This window comes from Psammomys obesus, unplaced genomic scaffold (genome assembly GCF_907164565.1).
Source record: "Psammomys obesus unplaced genomic scaffold, mPsaObe1.curated_primary_1811, whole genome shotgun sequence".
In the NCBI taxonomy this organism is placed as follows: Eukaryota; Metazoa; Chordata; class Mammalia; order Rodentia; family Muridae; genus Psammomys; species Psammomys obesus.
The window spans coordinates 12,195,125-12,213,371 of NW_026596143.1; the positions used below are offsets into that span (position 1 = coordinate 12,195,125).

The 18,247-nt window shown below is 41.1% G+C and overlaps 1 protein-coding gene across 2 annotated transcripts in view; it reads right to left on the reverse strand.

Moving 5' to 3' along the window:
* Zmat4 (zinc finger matrin-type 4) overlaps window positions 1–18,247 on the reverse strand; it is a 372,312-nt gene that overhangs the window by 35,503 nt on the left and 318,562 nt on the right. The window contains exons 6-7 of one of the 2 annotated variants that reach the window (XM_055593394.1): window positions 8,370–8,466; window positions 183–286 (exon numbers count right to left, since the gene is read on the reverse strand). In XM_055593394.1, the coding sequence (XP_055449369.1) occupies window positions 229–286; window positions 8,370–8,466 (155 nt within the window). In that variant the 3' untranslated portion in view covers window positions 183–228. Of the gene's footprint in view, window positions 1–182; window positions 287–8,369; window positions 8,467–18,247 lie in introns of those variants that run through there. The other variant, XM_055593395.1, reaches the window with a different exon arrangement.

The following is an 18,247-nucleotide window of genomic DNA, read 5'->3' on the forward strand; positions in this document are numbered from 1 at the left end:
CTTTCAAAATAAATCAGAATACCAGAGATCTAAGCTCCTTAAACAATGGGATTCTTCCCCTGCGGGTAAGGCATGGGAGCTTGTATATGGAGATTATTTGGTTACATTAATTGAAGAGGGAAGTCTCAGCCACCGTGGAAGGCACTTCTCCCTGGGCAAGAATCTGGGTCTGAAAGCGTGGATGCATTCATTCATCACAGTCTTCTCGGGGCTGCGGTTGTGATGGGACTACTGCTTCCGTTCCTGCTGCGCTGACTCCCTAGCAGTGCTGGACTGTGACCTGAAACTGTAAGCAAAATAAACTCTTTCTCCCTTTGTAAAAAAAAATGGGATTCTTGGTTAATAATGGAAAACTGCATTTAACAGTCCATAGAGAATATTGACATTTTTAGTTTTCAAAGAAGTACATACATACTTGTTGGTTGTTTGCTTTTTTTCCAAAAAGAACCCATTCAAGGGCATCTGTGCTGCTTTTAGTTTCTAGTAAGTATGAAAATTTCTTTATGGTTGGCATTACTTTCAAAAATATTTTTTACTTACTGTTGTACCAACTTTAACAACTCAGTGCTATTCTGAATTCTAAAGTACTGAAAGCAAGGATATTCCATGCCTGAAAATTAGTTTGAGCAAGCATTAAAAAAAACTTCATAAATGGATGGATGTAAGAGAAATGAGTGGCGTGAAACTTTGTAACAAGGACTCATACCACTTAGAGAAAACTCCAGAAAGAACAAATGCATATCACCACTGAAGACTTGTCCAAAGAACTGATGAATTTGGAAATTACTACTCATTTCTGGCTGGGTTGGTACTTGTATCTCATTTTTTAATCAGCTGAAGTATCAAAGTAATGACAACTTTTATGTCCTTTACTTTTAGGTAATATAATGTTCTGAGGCCTAGAGTGTTCCCTGAGCTCAAATTTAAGTACATTAAGGGGGAATTATTCATTAGTGTAGGGTATGTACTCAAGGCTTCTAAATTTCATTTTACTCATTTGTACTAATTGACAGAGCAGATCCCCCGGAAGCACCGAAGAATCAGCTAATAGGCAATTGCTTTATGTCCGTGTGGGCATTTGCATTTCTGAGTCTTTAGTCTCATTAGACGGCTAATTTTTCTCTGGCTATTTAACAATGGAGAGAAAATTGACTACTATTAGGCTATTTATAATATTTTTCCAAATATGGAAAAGTCTGTGTCTATGTGACTAAAGCTAGCGAATGCAGACAGCAGTTTCACTAAGAAATGTGCTCATTGAAATGACAGACAGACAACCTGACTTCTTCTCCTCTTTTGGCCAAGTTACTATTTTTAAGGCTCTAAATAGGTCACTTAACTTTTCTGAGATTCTGATTCTTAAGCTATGGACTAGAGATGGAGTTCATATGTTTGAATACTTGGTACACAGCTGGTGGAAATGTTTGGAAATCGGAGGTGTGGCCTTATTGGAGGAGATGCATCACTGGCAGGGAGAGTCGAGGTTTCCAAAGCTTACAGCATTCTCAATTAACTTTTCCCCTCTGTCTCCCATTTGTGAACCAGAAGTGAGTCCTCAGCTTCTGCTCCAGCATCATGCCTCCTTGTCTGTTACATGGAGCAGACCATGTAGTCCCCACCATGACATGATGGTCATGGAATCACCCTCTAAAACTTTAAGTCTCAGTAAACTTTTCCTTCTCTAAGTTGTCTTGATTGTGGTACCTTGTCACTGCAAAAATAAAATAACTAAGACATTCACCAAGAGAACAACATAGATTTGGGGTGGACTTCTGTCTGGAATCACATCAGGGGTAACACTTGCTTGCCAAGGTTACCTCATGCAACTCAAATGAGGAAACAAGCAGGTATCATTACTTTACTAATTGATAAAACTATACCTCAAATCTGGTTCATAGCATGCTATATAAAGGAGAAATTAATCAAGAGACTTACGATTATGACTACATAGGCATCAAGTTCAGATATACCCAATTTTGTAAAGCTAAGGATACTAGATATAAATTTACAGATTAGCTATTCTGGTAAAAATGGGTGACTTCAATACCTTACTCTCACCAATAAAATATCATATTAACAAAAAACAGAGAATTATAAGAGTTAAATTACTTCATAAATCCCAATAGTATGATAGGCATTTAGAAAATATTCCATCCAAATACCACGGAATACATATTCTGCTCATCAGCCCATGGAACTTCCTCTAAGAGAAACTGTATATTAAGATACAAAGCAAGTCTCAATAATTACATGAAAACTCAAATAATTATTTATATTCTGTCTGACCATAATGGAATAAAGGTAGAAATAAACAGCAAAAGAAACAACAGAAAAATCTCTAAATCATGGAGACTAAACAATACATTACCAAATAATGGATATACTGGTGAAGAAATGAATTTTTTTTAAAAAAAGGCAAGCAAACAAAGAAAAACCTATGGATCCAATTAAAACTTAAAACACAGAACACAACTCCCAAACCTAAGGCTCAGGGAACATTTCAGAAAGGGTATGGTGGAAAGATTGGAAGCACCAGAAGATCAGAGGGTTTGCTATGAGATTGTGTCTCTTAATGATGTCAGAAGCTACACCCATAAAGTCTCACCAACATGACTGCCTGACAGTAACTGAACCAGGAACTAATAAACATGCCAAAAGCTCACAAAACCTTAGCCCTACACAAAGAAATTCAGGCCACTGAAGAATTCGAAGAACAGAAGAAATACTCTTCTCTAGGCAAGATGGCACCAATTGGTTTCCCCATCCCGAAGTACACATACAAACCACATCATGTGGGCCGAGCAGGTTATGTTCTTACTTGGGAATGCATATGTTTATAAACACACCTGTGTGTATGTGACAACAATTAATGAAAAGCATAAATTTGAAAGAGAATAAGGAGGGGTGTGTGAGAGGGTTTGAAGGATGATGAAAGAAGGGGGATTTATGAAATGATACTGAAATTTTGAGGAAATGGACATTCTGCCATTTTTCAGTGTATTTCTTATTAGAAGTCCAATACCATACTTCACAGAAATATAGGAGAAAATGCTAAAATTATCATGGAAACAAAAAAAAAAGCCCCTAGATAGTCAAAGCAACCCCGAGCAATGGGAAGAACACCTGAGGTTTCACCATATCTGATTTCAAGTTATGCTCAGTGATAAAACACACGCTTCTATACATTTAGATCAACAGAACAGAACAGAGGACCAAGACATAAGCCAACGCACCTGATTTTTTTCACAAATATTCAAAATTACACATGGAAGAAAGATAGTATTCTAACTGTACTACATTTTATTTATTTCTTACAGGTATGAAATGTATCTTGGACCTATTCACTCTCCATTTCCCGTAGTCTGCTGGATCCGTGTCCACCACATTTTTGTCCTTCTCCTCTTCTTCTTCCTCTCTCTCATCATTAACTAATCAACTAAGATCTAGTAGTCCTGCCTACTATGCATGGATGTGGGGATCTACCGCAGCAAAGTCTGTCTACCAAACCCCCAGCAAAAACTCACTCTTCCTCCCCTGTTACCCGGAGGACTGCAGCCCTCCACCATCCACACAGAGACAGGAAGTTCAACAAAGGATGCTGGAAAAATCTGGCTACCAACATGTAAAGGATGTTGATACTTATCTCTTACCATACACAAAAATCCAGCAACAGGGATCTAAAGACAAGCGTGAAATTTTTATAACTGAACCTGTTGTATTAGGTGCTTTCCCACAACTGGGGAAAAGCACCACGGCCAGGGCATCTTTGGATTATGATTGCAGAGAGTTAGAGTCCATTCTTGTTGAGTCGCCTTGCATGATCTTCAGTGGCAGCAGAAGCAGGAAGCCGAGAGCCCATGCCTTCCACAGCAGGCATGAAACAGAGGATAAGCTGCAGGTGGGCCAGGCTTTTTACTTTCCAAGCCCACCTCCAGGGACATTCCTCTCTTCAGGGCTGTACCACCTGACCTCCCAAAACACTGCCATTTACTGCGCAGCACGGATTCAAGTGGTCGAGATCATTGTGGGCATTTCTTATTCAGAGCATATACTTTTATTAGATTTAATTAATGTATGCTAATGAAGACATTAAGAAAGAGTAAGAAATGTGTTACAGCATGATGGATGAAGTTAGAGAATACCTAAACCACTCTACGGCAGTGATTTTTTTTATAAAATAGGTAAGATAGATAAATTCTTGGAAAAAATAAATCTTCTAAAAGTGTAAAGCTCCAGAACCAGATGGTTTTACCAATGAATTATTTCTAAATAAGACTAGCTTACCTCTCACATATTCAAGTATCAAAAAAAAAAAAAGAGAATGATCTTTGAACACATTTAATAATGCCAGCAGAACCCTTATAATGAAATTAAGAGCATTACAAAAAAAATTAAGGTCCAAGGCTCTCTCATTAAAAAAAGACACATGAAGATTCACACACACATGCATGCATACACACAGAGACAGAGGAGAGAAAGAGATGGAGAGAGATATCTCTAAATGTTTTCAGACATTCATTCCATGAAAACATGAAAATAAAATATTCCAAGAAAAATGAAGTTTCAGTGAAACATTGGATTGATCCTTGGAAATCATTACTATAGTTTCATAGTTTAGAGATGAAAATTGCAATGTCATGACCACACCAGGGGAGTAAAAAGCATTTGATGAAACTCATCATCCAGTCCTAAGAGAAATATGAGCACGTTATGACAGACAATCAGGCATCCTACTTCGATTCCTATAGTTATCTGAAGGTCTGTGAGATGAGAATGTAGCTGCTTGGTTCTCTGTGAGTCGGCGCTGCACAGCGGGCTCTCCACTGTGATGAGACAGGGGGACCAGAGGTGAGAGGAGGAAATGGACTCTCGCTGTTTGTGGAGGCTGTGGCCTTCTCAGAGAAAATCCCCAACTATTTGCTGATGGAATTAGACTGTTAAGTAAATTTAACAAGGAGATTGGATACAGGCTTGGAAACATTACTGTTTATAACTGTGCTTCTCATTTTTTTTTAAATGATTTTGTTTATATTCGGGTCTCTTAATATGGCATAACTCATTTGCTTTTTTTGATGATCTAGCGCCCTCCAAACAAGTCCTTAGGAAGAAATTTAAGCAGAGGTTCCTGCAGAGGGGAAACCTAACTGGAAGAATTGAAGGCACTGCCAAAGGATGTTGTACACCATGGGTGGGGCAGATGAGAAGATGTGCTGATATAAACGGAGTCAGAGAATTCAGCAATTTGACTATGAAACTTACATAGAAACGCAAAGAATCAAGAACAATGAAAGTGGTCTTGAAATAAAGTGCAAAAGTAGAAAATTTACACCACTAGACACCAAGACTCACCATAAAGCTATAGGCGACAGTGCTCAATAGAGTAAAGAAAGCTGAGCATTAGGATGAAGAGCGCAGAATCCAGACAGGAGCACAAAGATAGGCCTGTAAAACCACCTGACTCATGAACAGCACTTTTCTCCTGATGTCACGTGTATCTGCTGAACCAAATGTGCAAAATGGTACTTCCTTTGAAGAAAATGCACACAGCACTCTTTACCAGCACTTCTCTGCGGAATGCCTGTGTCTATGAAACTGAGTGACGTGGACTAGGTAAAGTCAGACCCTGTGGGGATCAGTCCTTGCTCTGTGGCAACGTGGTCTGGGGGAGTTATTTAACCTCTCTGAGTTTCACTTCCCCCTATAGAACAACAATGCTCACGAGAATGAAATGCAATAGTAAAGGCAAAACTACCACAAAGTTTTAGGTGTCCATCTGGAGAGATGGACAGATGTACCCCTGGAGCTGTAGACAATGTCTGGGTTGTTATTTTTATAATGTATGCCACTTAAAGTCACAATTGTTTCCTTTTCATTTATTATAAAGAATTCACGCGTGCTCCTAAAAGATTATCAATTTTGTGTAGATACTTCGGTGTCACCCTGCACACTGGCTATTGATTAACTAAAACATATACAGTGCCTCTTCTACATTATTAATTAGGGAGAAGATGAAAAGAGATTACTCGGGAGACAGTGTGAAATAGTCAATGCTGTCAATCAATGCAGAAGCTGTAGCTAGTCCACAAAGAATCGAGAAATGTTCGCTGCTGTTAATCCTTTTGATGTAGACCCTCTCTGGGGTCACAGCACAGTAAGCCTAGACTCTCAAGACAGTGGAGAAAATGGACTGAAGCTAATGCTAGGTCCAAACTCACCTGAAGCTGACCGCCTATAACTTCATGCCTAGGATCTGCCTAGAATGTTCCTACTCACGACATAGCCTGGGAAATTATTACTCATGTCTTTACCATTGCGTACTCATCCCATCAAAGCTTCTGCTCCTGGTTAGGGCTTTTATTGCTGTGAGAAAATATCATGACCAAGAGCAACCTCGTAGGAAAGGGGTTATCTCACTTAAACTTCCGGATAACAGCCCATCGCTGATATACATCAGGACAGTGGTTCCAGGAGGGCAGGAACCTAGAGACGGGAACTGCAGCAGAGGCCATGAAAAAAGCTGGGTACTAGCTTGCTCCCCATGGCTTGTGCAGCCTCCGTTCTTAGACCACCTATGACCATCTGCTTGGGGCTGAAACCATCCACAGTGGACTGGTCTCCCACATCAATCATTAATTAAGAAAAGACCCCCATAGGCTTATCTAAAAGCTAATCTTATGAAGCCATTTTCTCAAATGTGGTTACCTCGACTCAGAGAGCCTCAGATAACGCCAGCTTGTGTCAAGTTAGCAAAAAAACTAATAAGGAAAACCTCCCAACATGCATGGAGGTCTGTGACGAGCATCAGAGATGAACTCTTCCCTTTGTGCGTATGTATGTGTGTATGTGTGTATGTGTGTGTGTGCGCACGCGTGTGATCTATACCAATGTCCCAGAAAAACTGGCCTCACTTATAGCCTCCCCTGTTCTCATGGCTCTGGTGGGCAAACGCTGTTAGAGAACATCTCCCGACTGGTTGAGGTCCTACAAGAAAAGGGCACACATCTACTCACTTTCCCTCAAGCTACACGAAGGACAGCGGCACTCAATAAATGTTCACTGGGTAGCATTAAGTATTCACAGATGGATCTGTTAAACGATTCACGTCATGAATTTTTTAGAAATGAAAACAACAGCATCTAGTTAGATCCCATCCTTTTGAGACATTCTTTGCTTCTTATGCCCTATACCCTACTTTTTGAGTATTCCAACACCAGCCTCAGCATCTGCCTTCAGGCTGCTGGCCGTGGTGCTGGTGAGTCTGAAGGAATGCAGGAATGGAGGTGAAACCACACCGGCAGCCTGTTCCGATTTAAAAATCTGAGCATGTTCTGCGGGGGGAATAAATAAGAGCAGGCTTTTATTTAATTGGCAGTACGTGTGTGTGTGTGTGTGTGTGTGTGTGTGTGTGTGTGTGTGTGTTTATGGATATATATAGGTATTGCCAACATTTAAGTCATATTTATACATTTATATGAATACATTAATATATTTGTACATATATATACATAATAATATATATACATTAATATGAATATATTAATTAAATATACCAGGAGATCTATTTCATTTTTATAATAGTTGACAACGTACACCCAGAATGGGAGCATGATGGGAGTTATTCACAGAATGTGGATGCATGGCACAGAAGCCTGGTAAAGTCTACAAACAGGGATCATGTTGGTTTCTCAAAAACACAATATAGTTCTAAAAAGTTTCCTCAAGGTCATAAACATGCTGAATTGGTTTTGAAAAAAAAATACCACTATCTGTGCTGAAGTGGAAGAAGCAGCTGTTCTTCCAGCAATGCTAGGCACATTTTGAAGGCTCAAGTAGCATAAATGTCAAGGAGACTTTGGAGATAAGAAGATAAAAATCTATGTCCAGCTGCTTTTTGAAGATAAATAACATGTCTAGCTTTAATGATTTTGAAAAAAAAAAAAACAAAAAACAAAATAGGTCTATAGGAAGAACCCAACAGTGGAAACACAGAAAGAGTGAGAACCAAAATAGTAAGAACAGAGGAGTGGGAAGAGAAAAAGAGTGGGACCATGGAAAGAGGGGAACAGAAAGCATGGGAACAGAAAGAGTGGGGCCAGAGAATGAGTGGGTCTAGAAGAAGAGTAGGAAAAGGAAGGACTGCAAATAGAAAAATAGGAAATAGAAAAAAAGTAGGGAAATAAAAGGAGTGGGAACAGGGAAACAGGGGGAGCAGGAATAGAGAGGGGATGGAGAAGGGGAGGGCGCAGAAAGAGTAGAAACAGGAAAATAGGGGGAACAGGAATAGAGTGGAGACAGAAAGGGGGTAGGAACAGAGAGAGTGAGAACAGGGAAACGGGGGAGCAGGAATAGAGTGGGAACAGAGCACCTACTTGCTCTGATGTTTCGATCCTTGCAGATGTGCATGATACTGTTCTATGGAGTTGAGTGACACGCTGCAGGTGGTACATCTGTAGGTGCGCCGCAGACCTGTGGACGACAGACAGACTTGGGTTAGCTGCACATGGCCATCAGCCCTGACGATGACCATATTTTACAATTTCCACAGGTGCAAGTTCTGGCTATCAGATAAGAATCTTGGTCCCTTGCTCGAAGGCCAGTCCTGCCCCTCTTCCCAGAGCCCAGCCACCGGACTCAGCAGAAGTGAGAATGTGCAGGTGTTTGGATTCAGCCAAGTCATATACACATGGCTTTAGTATCTACAGGGAAATTCAAAATACGCACATGCACACACGCGCACGCACGCACACACACTCATACCCCCCCCACACACACACCACAAACACACAAGCCTGTCTACATCGCAATAAATCTCCAGTTCAGGAGAGATCCACGTCGGTACACATTCCTCCTGCTGTTGCTTCCCTACGAGGTTAGGGTGGGGGAGTTACGCTCTAGTCAGCCTGAAACCTTGTGAGGAGGGGTGAGTCTATGCTAGCTTGTATGGCCTCAGGGAAGTGACTTCTCACACCCCATTGCTTGCTTACAAAACTTCCACACTGCAATCTCAGCCTTGGAGGAACCAAAAGAAACATAGTAAGGACAAACAAAAAACAGACAGAGTTCCAGAGGACAACCTCAGAGCTCCAGGAGGGAGAAGGAAGAACTCTCCCATAGACTTCTTCATGACAAGCAGTAGGCACATCCGCTCTGACCTGGAGACATTGGTGGGAATGTCCCATGTCTGTGGGTGACGGAAGGATTCCTAGAGATTGGAAATTCAGGCCATGAAACCATGCTCTCCATCAAGGCAATGTGAATGGGAGGTGTGGGGAAAGCAGAGAGGTCTCCAGGGTCAGACCCCAGATGATAGGAGCTCAGCTGATCAAGTATAGTGGCATTGTCAGATCATACTTACAGCCTTGATGTGAGGCAAGAGCCAAGCTCAAAGAAAAGAGCCTCAGGGTACGGGCCGGACCTCAAGCAGCCACCCAGGACAACCCCCAACAGCAGTGCTTCTCAACCTCCTGTTGCTGAGACCCTTTAATGCTGCAGCTCCTCATGTTGTGGTGACCCCCCAACCATAAAGTTATTTCATTGCTGCTTCATAACTGTAATTTTGCTACTTTTGTGAATCATACTGTAAATATCTGATATACAGAATATCTGATATGTGACCTGTGAAAGGGTCATTTGACCCCCAAGGGGGTCGCAGCCCACAGCTTGGGAAACCACTGTTTTATAGGTTCTTTTCACTAAGCTATGCACAGGGCCAGGAAATATTTCAAACAAGAACCACATTCTACGCTCTGCTCAAAAATTAGACAGACAGACAGACAGGCAGGCGGTAGGCAGGCGGGCAGACCAAACAGCAATACAACTCCACAGTTCCCTGTTGGGTCTTACTTCTCACACTTTGAAACTGACTCAGTACCTGGAATGGTGGATCACAGGAATGAAAACTAAGTTGTTCCACTAAAAAAAAAAAAAAAAAAAATGCTGAGCTTGCACGGCCTTCCCACTCCCGAAAGATTATCCTGCTCCCCACAGCCAGAGGCTGTAAGTCATCACGGCCAGCATAGAAGTTGTCAGGGTGCTTATCCAGTCCTGATCCATTCTGCTCTTTTATGCATAGAATCAAAATATGAAATCCAGCTTCGGGCAGTAACTCTCTCCAGAGGTCTCCATCAATCTTTTCATAATAAACAGTAACTGCTGTGTGTGAGTCCTCCTCAGAGTTCACACTAATCAAAGGGCTCCTCATAAAAAAAAAAAAAAAAATGGAGGTTCAGTTTGGCAATAGACATAAATATTTATGCTTAAAACTGGGAACTTCTAAGAACATCAACAAATAAAAAAATATTCTGATCCACTACTTTCCATAAGAATTCTCGTGCTCTGCAGCCAAACCAAGGCACAGAAAGAAAACTTCTGGTACCTTATTGCAATGCAAATGACAAGGCTGAAAAACTGAAAGGCAGTGGGCATAAACAGGAACAAAGGCAGTGGGGAAGAGGGAACCTCCCTCACCCCTCCATAAGACATGGCCTTCTCGGTTGGAACTGCGGGCTTTATTAATACTGAGCTGAAATCCTAACTACTTTGGAATTATATGGCTCTTTTCCCTCAGGGAACTACAGAATATAATTATTAAATCAAAAATGTCAACTTCCTTACTGAATCCATTTCAGCACAATAGCACATTAGCAGTATTCCAAAGCCCGGGCAGCTCGTAGGGTGGTGTGGGAACGAGACAGAGGGTTTCTGACTTGGAGCTTCCGGGAGGAGCTTCATGAAAATGTGTCACATTGGTGTTTACATTTCCCAGCACGGGTGTTTATAATAACAGGTAGGTCTGTAGAGATTAGCAGAAGGTGACCCCTCAATGTGTCTCTTCAAGTCTAGTAAAACTAGAGTCCACATTGCTTCTGCTATATTCAATCAATGTTAGAGAAACAGTACTTGGCCTATATCAGGGTGCCAGGTATTTTGCCAAATGCCAAGAATATTGGAAATTATGAGACACCGTATGTTTTCTTATGGAGCTGGTTGGGGAGAACGGTGAACAATGAATGAGTTAAGGCTCCTTGAGATCTGGGCACAGAGAGGGCACTCCTAGTCCTCAAGGGAGGCCACTTTTGCACTGGACAGGAGTAAACGGAGGCTCACGAGTGGTCAAAGTGCCGAGAGTAAATGAGGGTGCAGTGCTCCACCCTAAATGTGCTTCACTAACCTCCTCTCAAGGCTTCGGGAGCATCGTGCACGAGGAGGCAGAGAAGGAATGGCCTTGTCAGGGGTCGGGAAGATGTAGATGAAACACTGTCTTCTGGACACGGGGCTGTTGCACGCCTGAACTCAGTGCACCTGTGGCTGCCTGAATAAGACCTGAAGAGTATCCAGCATTTATTGGAGTGTGTCTCAAGGCCCCACCCATGGATGAGGAGTTATTGACAGCTAAAATCTGCTAGGGAAGAAAGAATCCGTTTTATTTGGGGATTTGGCCCCTGATAGGTTGGCCTTGGTCCAGTGTGTGATTCCACACTGGGGCCGGTATGGTCATCACTAATTGGACTCAGTGGGAAGTCTGATGAAAACAGAGGATGGTTTCAGGTAGCTCGTAGAGTTTTATGGAAGAGTTGGGAGAAGGATTAGAGGAACCCAGAGGAGACAAGAATTGCACAAGAAAACCAACAGAGTCAACTAACCGAGGACTGCAGGGGCTCACAGACACTGAACCACCAACAAAAGAGCATGCAGTGACTGGACCTAGGTCCCTTACACACATGTAACTGATGGGCAGCTTGGTCTTCTTTATGCGGGTCCCCTAGCAATTAGAGTGGGGGATGTCTCTGTCATGGACTCTGTTTCCTGATTCTGTATCACTTTCCCCTAGCTGGGCTGCCTTGTCTGGTCTCAGTGGAAGAGGATGAGCTAAGTCTTGATGCTACCTGATGTGCTGGGGTAGACGTGTGTGTGTGTGTGTGTGTGTGTGGTGCTCCCCTTTTCTGAAGGGAAGGAGGGGAAAGAAAGGGGAATGAGTGTGGGAGAGAGAGACCAGGAGAGGAGGAGAAGGGGGATCTGCAATAGGGATGTAAAGCGAATATAAAAAGAATGCATTTACAATGAAATGTAATTTTATGTCTAAGAAATAAAACAAAGGATGGTGGTATGTCAGCCAAGTAATGCTGGGTAAGGAACTGTCCAGGGAGAGGAAAGAGCACATGGAGGGCAGAGGAAGAAAGGGGTCATAGTAAAAAGTAGTAAAAAAGTAGTTTTTAAAAAAAGGAAAATGAAAAGATGAATTTTAAAAGCCAAACGGCCTTGAATCCAGAAGTCAACACACACTAGTGTACCATTTAAGACCCAAGGAAGACCAAATATATGACCATAAACAAAACCTGGCTACACAGTATGCCTGCAAACTTGAACTGCTGCAGAAAGGTCTCAAGGTGAGGGAAAACAGAAGCAAATCAAACAAAAAGCCCACACCACGTTGAAATTGAGATCCATTGGCAAACACAGCAACATGAACATGAGAAAAGATGAACAGGACACCAGCCAGATGATACCAGGCTTGACTGCCACTGTGTGGGTGGGGTCCAGAACTCACATGTGGAACACTGTCTTCTGATCTCAAATGTGCACTGTGATATGCACACATCACACATCACACATCACACACACACATCACAAATAAAATTTAAAATGCAAAAAGAGAAAACTAAGAAAATAATGAGCATATGGGCATTCATCTTTTAAAATTACTCTTAATTTACCCAAAGGCAACTAATAGCTTGCATGTTATATTTGAGGATGGAGTTCAAGCAAAGAATGAGAGAGCACAGAAAAACACCATTAAAGAATCATTTTATTTTATATGAAACAATGCAATTATAAATCTAAAATGGCAGTGGAAATTTAAAGAAGTGATAATTCCACACGCTCTCTTACAGTAATTACTAAACAAATGTAAAGAGCTAAGGGCAGGAAGATAACGCAGAATGGTGAGTGTTTCTTCCCACAGTGAGGGGGAAGAACAATCAGAAAAGAAAACATGGAACTGTGGGAAAATGATGTTCAGTCAGTACACCACACACACACACACACACACACACACACACACTCACTCACTCACAACCACACACACACTCATTCACAACCACACACATATCCCCCAAAATACACATACCACCCTCTCACACACATCTGCATGGGAAAATAAAAATAGAAAAGAGATGGAACACGTAGAAGACAAATAGCAAAGTGATAAAACTAAATTCAATCGCATTAATAATCACATTAAATACAGAGAGGATTTTAAAAGTCCCCAAATGTTGAAATTGTCAGAGTGGATAAAAACCAAGACTCAAATATATAAAATAGATACACACGCTCATTCAAAGGCAGACTTTGTGGCCTTAGAGGCTAGAACTAAAGGGGTTAGATTAGAATGGGAAGTTAAGGGATTGTTAATGCTTCTGCTCATGTCTAAACAGACTTCATAGCAAGGCATTTCCCAGACATGATGAGGGGAGAATTTCATCAGGAGAACATAACTTGGAATGTCACCGAGCTAATAAAACCTTAAGAACAGGTAATATAAAACCTGATTTAAAAAAGCAAAAGAAGAAAACATCAAGACCACAATGATGGGGGATGTTCACATATCTCTCTTGGGAGTTGTAAGGAAAACAAGATGAAAATCAACAATGTCTAGGAAACTTGAGCAAATGTACCAGCCTTCTTGTACTAATTTATATTTGGAACTACACCCTGCAAGTGCCCACTGAGGGACACTCGTGGGAAGCGTGTGCTGAGTTCCTGTAAACCCCATAAACTTAAGTTATGTTTGTAGAGGGAGTTTTGACAACAATTCAATTAAATTAGAAATAAGTCACTAGAAGATTTGCAAAACATCTAAAATATTTCTAAATCACTCCTGATAAAGAAAACCAGAGGACAGCTTGAACCAAAGAAAGAAACGCTATAGATATAGGTGTGGAAGTTGTAGAGAGATTTATAGTCGCAACCCTGTGACCCTAGATGACGACAAACACTTAATGCAAACTTAAGTAAGAAGGACACTGTAAGTCTCAGGAACAAAGGACAGAAAAACATCTAAAAAAATTAATAAAGCCAATTCTAGTCTTTGAAAATATGAATTAAAATATTGCCCCCAAGCACCTTGAGTAGAGATTAAAAACAAACAAACACATACCACCCAATAAGAGTAGACATCAGTACAGACCATATGGGCCAATTTAGAATGGCAATGAAAGAACATTATGAGCATTTAATATTCAGATAAATCTCAGAATGAGTCAGGCTAAGAGGACGGTCAGTCATCACCAGACACAAATTTGCTAGCAATTACTTTCTTACAGAGAAAGAGGGAAACCCAGAGGGTTGCTCTGGAAAATCCTATCAAATATTAAGGAATTTTGTAACACCAACCTTGAGACATACTCTTTGCAGATGGGGGAGGAAAAATATCAACATGTTAAGAGAAGGAAAATTAGAAGGGTCTACATCCAGGATCAAAATTCTGAGCCAACAAGAAGAAAAGCTTATTCCGTAGAGAATGTCTCTTTAAGAACTATAGCTAAAATGACATTCAATGTTAGAATTGAAGTTTCCTCTCATTGAGGAAAAAGCCAAGAGTGTCACCTAGACAAAGGCTGCTAATGTCACACCCAGGGCCTGTGCCTGCTGAGCTCTTCCGACAGCCAAGTGTGAGTGACCTTCATGCTGGTGATGTGAGGCTGCACCACCAGAAGAGAAAGAAAGGCAGTAAGAGACATGCACAGGGGAAAAGGGGGAGTAAAGCAGTCTTTGTTCATAGACGACATTGTTAAATAGAAAATTCCAGGAGATCTAGAAAATGACTGCACCTAGAACACAGGAACTCAGATTTCAAGGCAATTCAACTGGGAGGAAGGCTTTTCCATGAGTGGACAAATGTATGAACACTAATGAGACAGTTAGGGTCAACTTGAGCCGCCAATACACTTGAAAATAAGGTAGTTGAGATGGAGATACGGCTCAGTGAGGAGAGTACAAACCCACTGACTTCAATTTCTGGAACTCACATAAAGGTGCAAAGAGAGAACCAGCTCTGTAAACTTGTCCTCTGATCATTCACATGTGCTCACACACGCACACATACACATCACATAGACATCATATACGCAGAAATATAGAATATAAAATAAAACTAGGGCCGTTAATACTTTTAAACGTAATAGTTAAAAATATAGACCTATAAAAATATAAAGACTATGAAATGTCTTCATGACATGTAAGAAGTACATTCGATGAAAGAAACTGCAAAACTATGAAAAAGGATAAAAATATATTTTGTTAAGCGTAAGAGGATTTTACTCCTGAAAGATGCTGTTCAGAAGCAGAGCAGTGAGTTCTACCTGAGAGACACATGCAATACAAGGCTGTGTCCAGAGCAAAGAATTAACTCCTGCCAATATATCATTAAAAGACAACCCTGAATTTCAAAATAGCAAACTATTTGATCAGATGTGTCACAAAGGAAGTTATCAACATGATCAATAAGTGCATGAAAGTCTCGGTTGTCTCTGGAGAGATGCAAATTAAAATGAGCGATTAAGTACTATCACATTCAATACAAAAGCTGCCATCAAATAAAACATTGCCAAGTGTGACTAACCATGTGAACTAGAATTCACACATTCACAGGGTGACTGGAAACGGGTGCTCTACTGAGGAGCCATCTGGTGGTTTCCTAGGAAGTTTTAATCACATACCTAACTCTATAGAGGTTTACTCTAGAGGAATAAAAGGTTGGGTGTGGGCCTGGGGGTTTGGGGGGTGCTGTGTGTATATGTGTGTGTATATATGTGTGTGAGTGTATTTTTGTGTAGCCAGTATATAGATGTTTGTAGCAGCCTTAATTGTAGTTACCAAACAATGAAAATGTCCATATAAGAATTGGTAAATTAAGGTATACTTATTATAATGACATAAAAAATGAGAAAAATGTCAACGTACTAATTCATGCACCAATGTAGATGATTCTCAGACACATTCTTAGGTAAAACACTGGAACACAGAAAGGCAACCTTATATGTAAACCCACTGATGGAATGATTAAGACAACAAAGATCTCATGGGAAACCATGGTGCAGAATAGCGCTTGCTCCCTTTGGCAGTGGGAACTGACAAGTGAAACGTGAAAAGTTTTGAAGAGATAATGTTTCCTACTTTTGATGTAGGATGGCAATTATAAGCTATATCCACTTATCAAAATGTATCGTATCAAATACCGAAGACCTGCACATCCCACTTTATTTTAAAAATGCATGGCTGAGTTTACACAGAAACCTCAGCAAACCACACACCTGAGTTTTGTGCTCTTCCCTATTTTTATTGTATTGAATTACCAAAATACAGACTCCATGTTGATGCTTTGATAGCACTTCACCATGCAGGGAAGTGTTCACACTTGCTCTGAATTACAGCACTCACTGAAGTTGGAACCACTATTGAGCAGGATTTGGAATATAAAGGTGAAAACAATGTTTGATTTTAAATTATTTCATCTACTTTCCAGCCTTGAACATCTACCAATCAAATTGTCCTATAAGTGGCTTTGCCTTTCTCCAGCATACACACAAAAAATGATATCTACCACTCCATATGGCTCATCCATCCACTCATCGCATGATCCTATTATCACTATGAAAGTATGAGAGATTAAGGGGCAGACCTCTGCTGAAATGAGAGTATGGTCAGGGCTGGCTTTAAAGCCATACACTGTAGTTCAGAGTTCATGGACCCTGCGCAGTGCAGACCACCTCCAGGTCGGGTGACAAGGAAGAATATCTTTGGGATCCTCAAGTTGAGCCCTCACAGGCTACCTGGTCACTTAGATTCATCAAGCCTCAGATAGCGTCCCCTAATATACAGGAATTAAGAAATAGAAACTAGTAAAAGCAAACAGATTTATTTACAGTTTGCAAAACCCAGGGGGGGGGGGTGGCGAAGTTTCAGTTTCTTGTCCTGTAGTAATGTTGAAGTGTTATAGAAAAAGGTGAGACAAAAGTCAGTAAATGGTGCATGTTAGTTCAGCTGTAAAACTAGCTGTCCTGCTGTGTAAAATCTCTTCCTTCTAGTCAGCTTTCTCCTCTTGATGGTATCAAGGCTTACTTTCCCAACATACACCAGTATGGGACTCTGGGAGAAGTTTAGTTCTGTGGGGTCCACTGTGGGATTCATTTGCCTAATTGCAGACAGAAGGGAAGAAAGTGTCACTGTCTAAGCATGAATTAAACAAGGATGACACCAATGGACAACTACACTGTGACTAGGACCAATGGTCTTCTCCAGGGAAGAACATGCTCAGTGGTTATCCAGTAGCAAATGGTCAGCCCTGAAAACATACATATGAATAACATTATACAGACTGAGCATGCAATATTTATGCATATATGTGTGTGTATACATACTCTTATGTATGCAATAACAACAAAAAAGAGGATATAAATGTAAAATAAAGCAGAGAGGGGTGTATGGAAGGGGTTGGAGGGAAGAAATGGGAGAGATAATGTAATTGTATTATAATCCATAGCATGAGAGAAAAATGCCTTAAAAATAATTCTTTCTCTCCTGCCAGGGCTTTAGAGTAGGATTATAAGTTATACACACCCACTTGATACTTGAGAATTGTGTGGGTGTTCTTAAGACAGCAGTGTGTGTGTGTCCCACACGTGGCTGAGGTTCAGTAAATCTGTACTGGACCCTTGAAATCACTACTATTATGAATCCAAAATATGGGGGCAAAACACTTTTTCTTGTCCACAGCCCAATGGGCCGGGTTCAGTCGCTGCAGCTTTGATAGGCAGATTCGCTCCTTGAATCTTCTCTTAATCTCACCAGTGGGCAGGCATAACTTTTGGGAAAAAATATCCTTAAGCCTAGTTGAATTCAGTTCACAGTATAAGGCGTGCTTGCACTCCCTTTGGCAGGTCCACCGCTACCCGTGGGGAGCCTTTCCCGTGTCCTGATCACCTTATGACAGAATGACCCTCCTGTGGTCTGATCAGTGTCAAGGACAGTCACAGTCCTTGGATCTGCCAATGTTAAAAGATCTCTGAAGAGTGTGTGTGTGTTGCTCCTGACACTCTTCATCATTCGGACTCATATCGAACCTGCTATCTGTTAATTCTCCCAAATCTCTTCCACAACAGGTTCTGCTAAGACAAACTTTCATCCCCTCTTCATTGTACTTGATTACTTACACGCCAAGTTCTGCGTCCATTGAAACGGGTTGGTACTG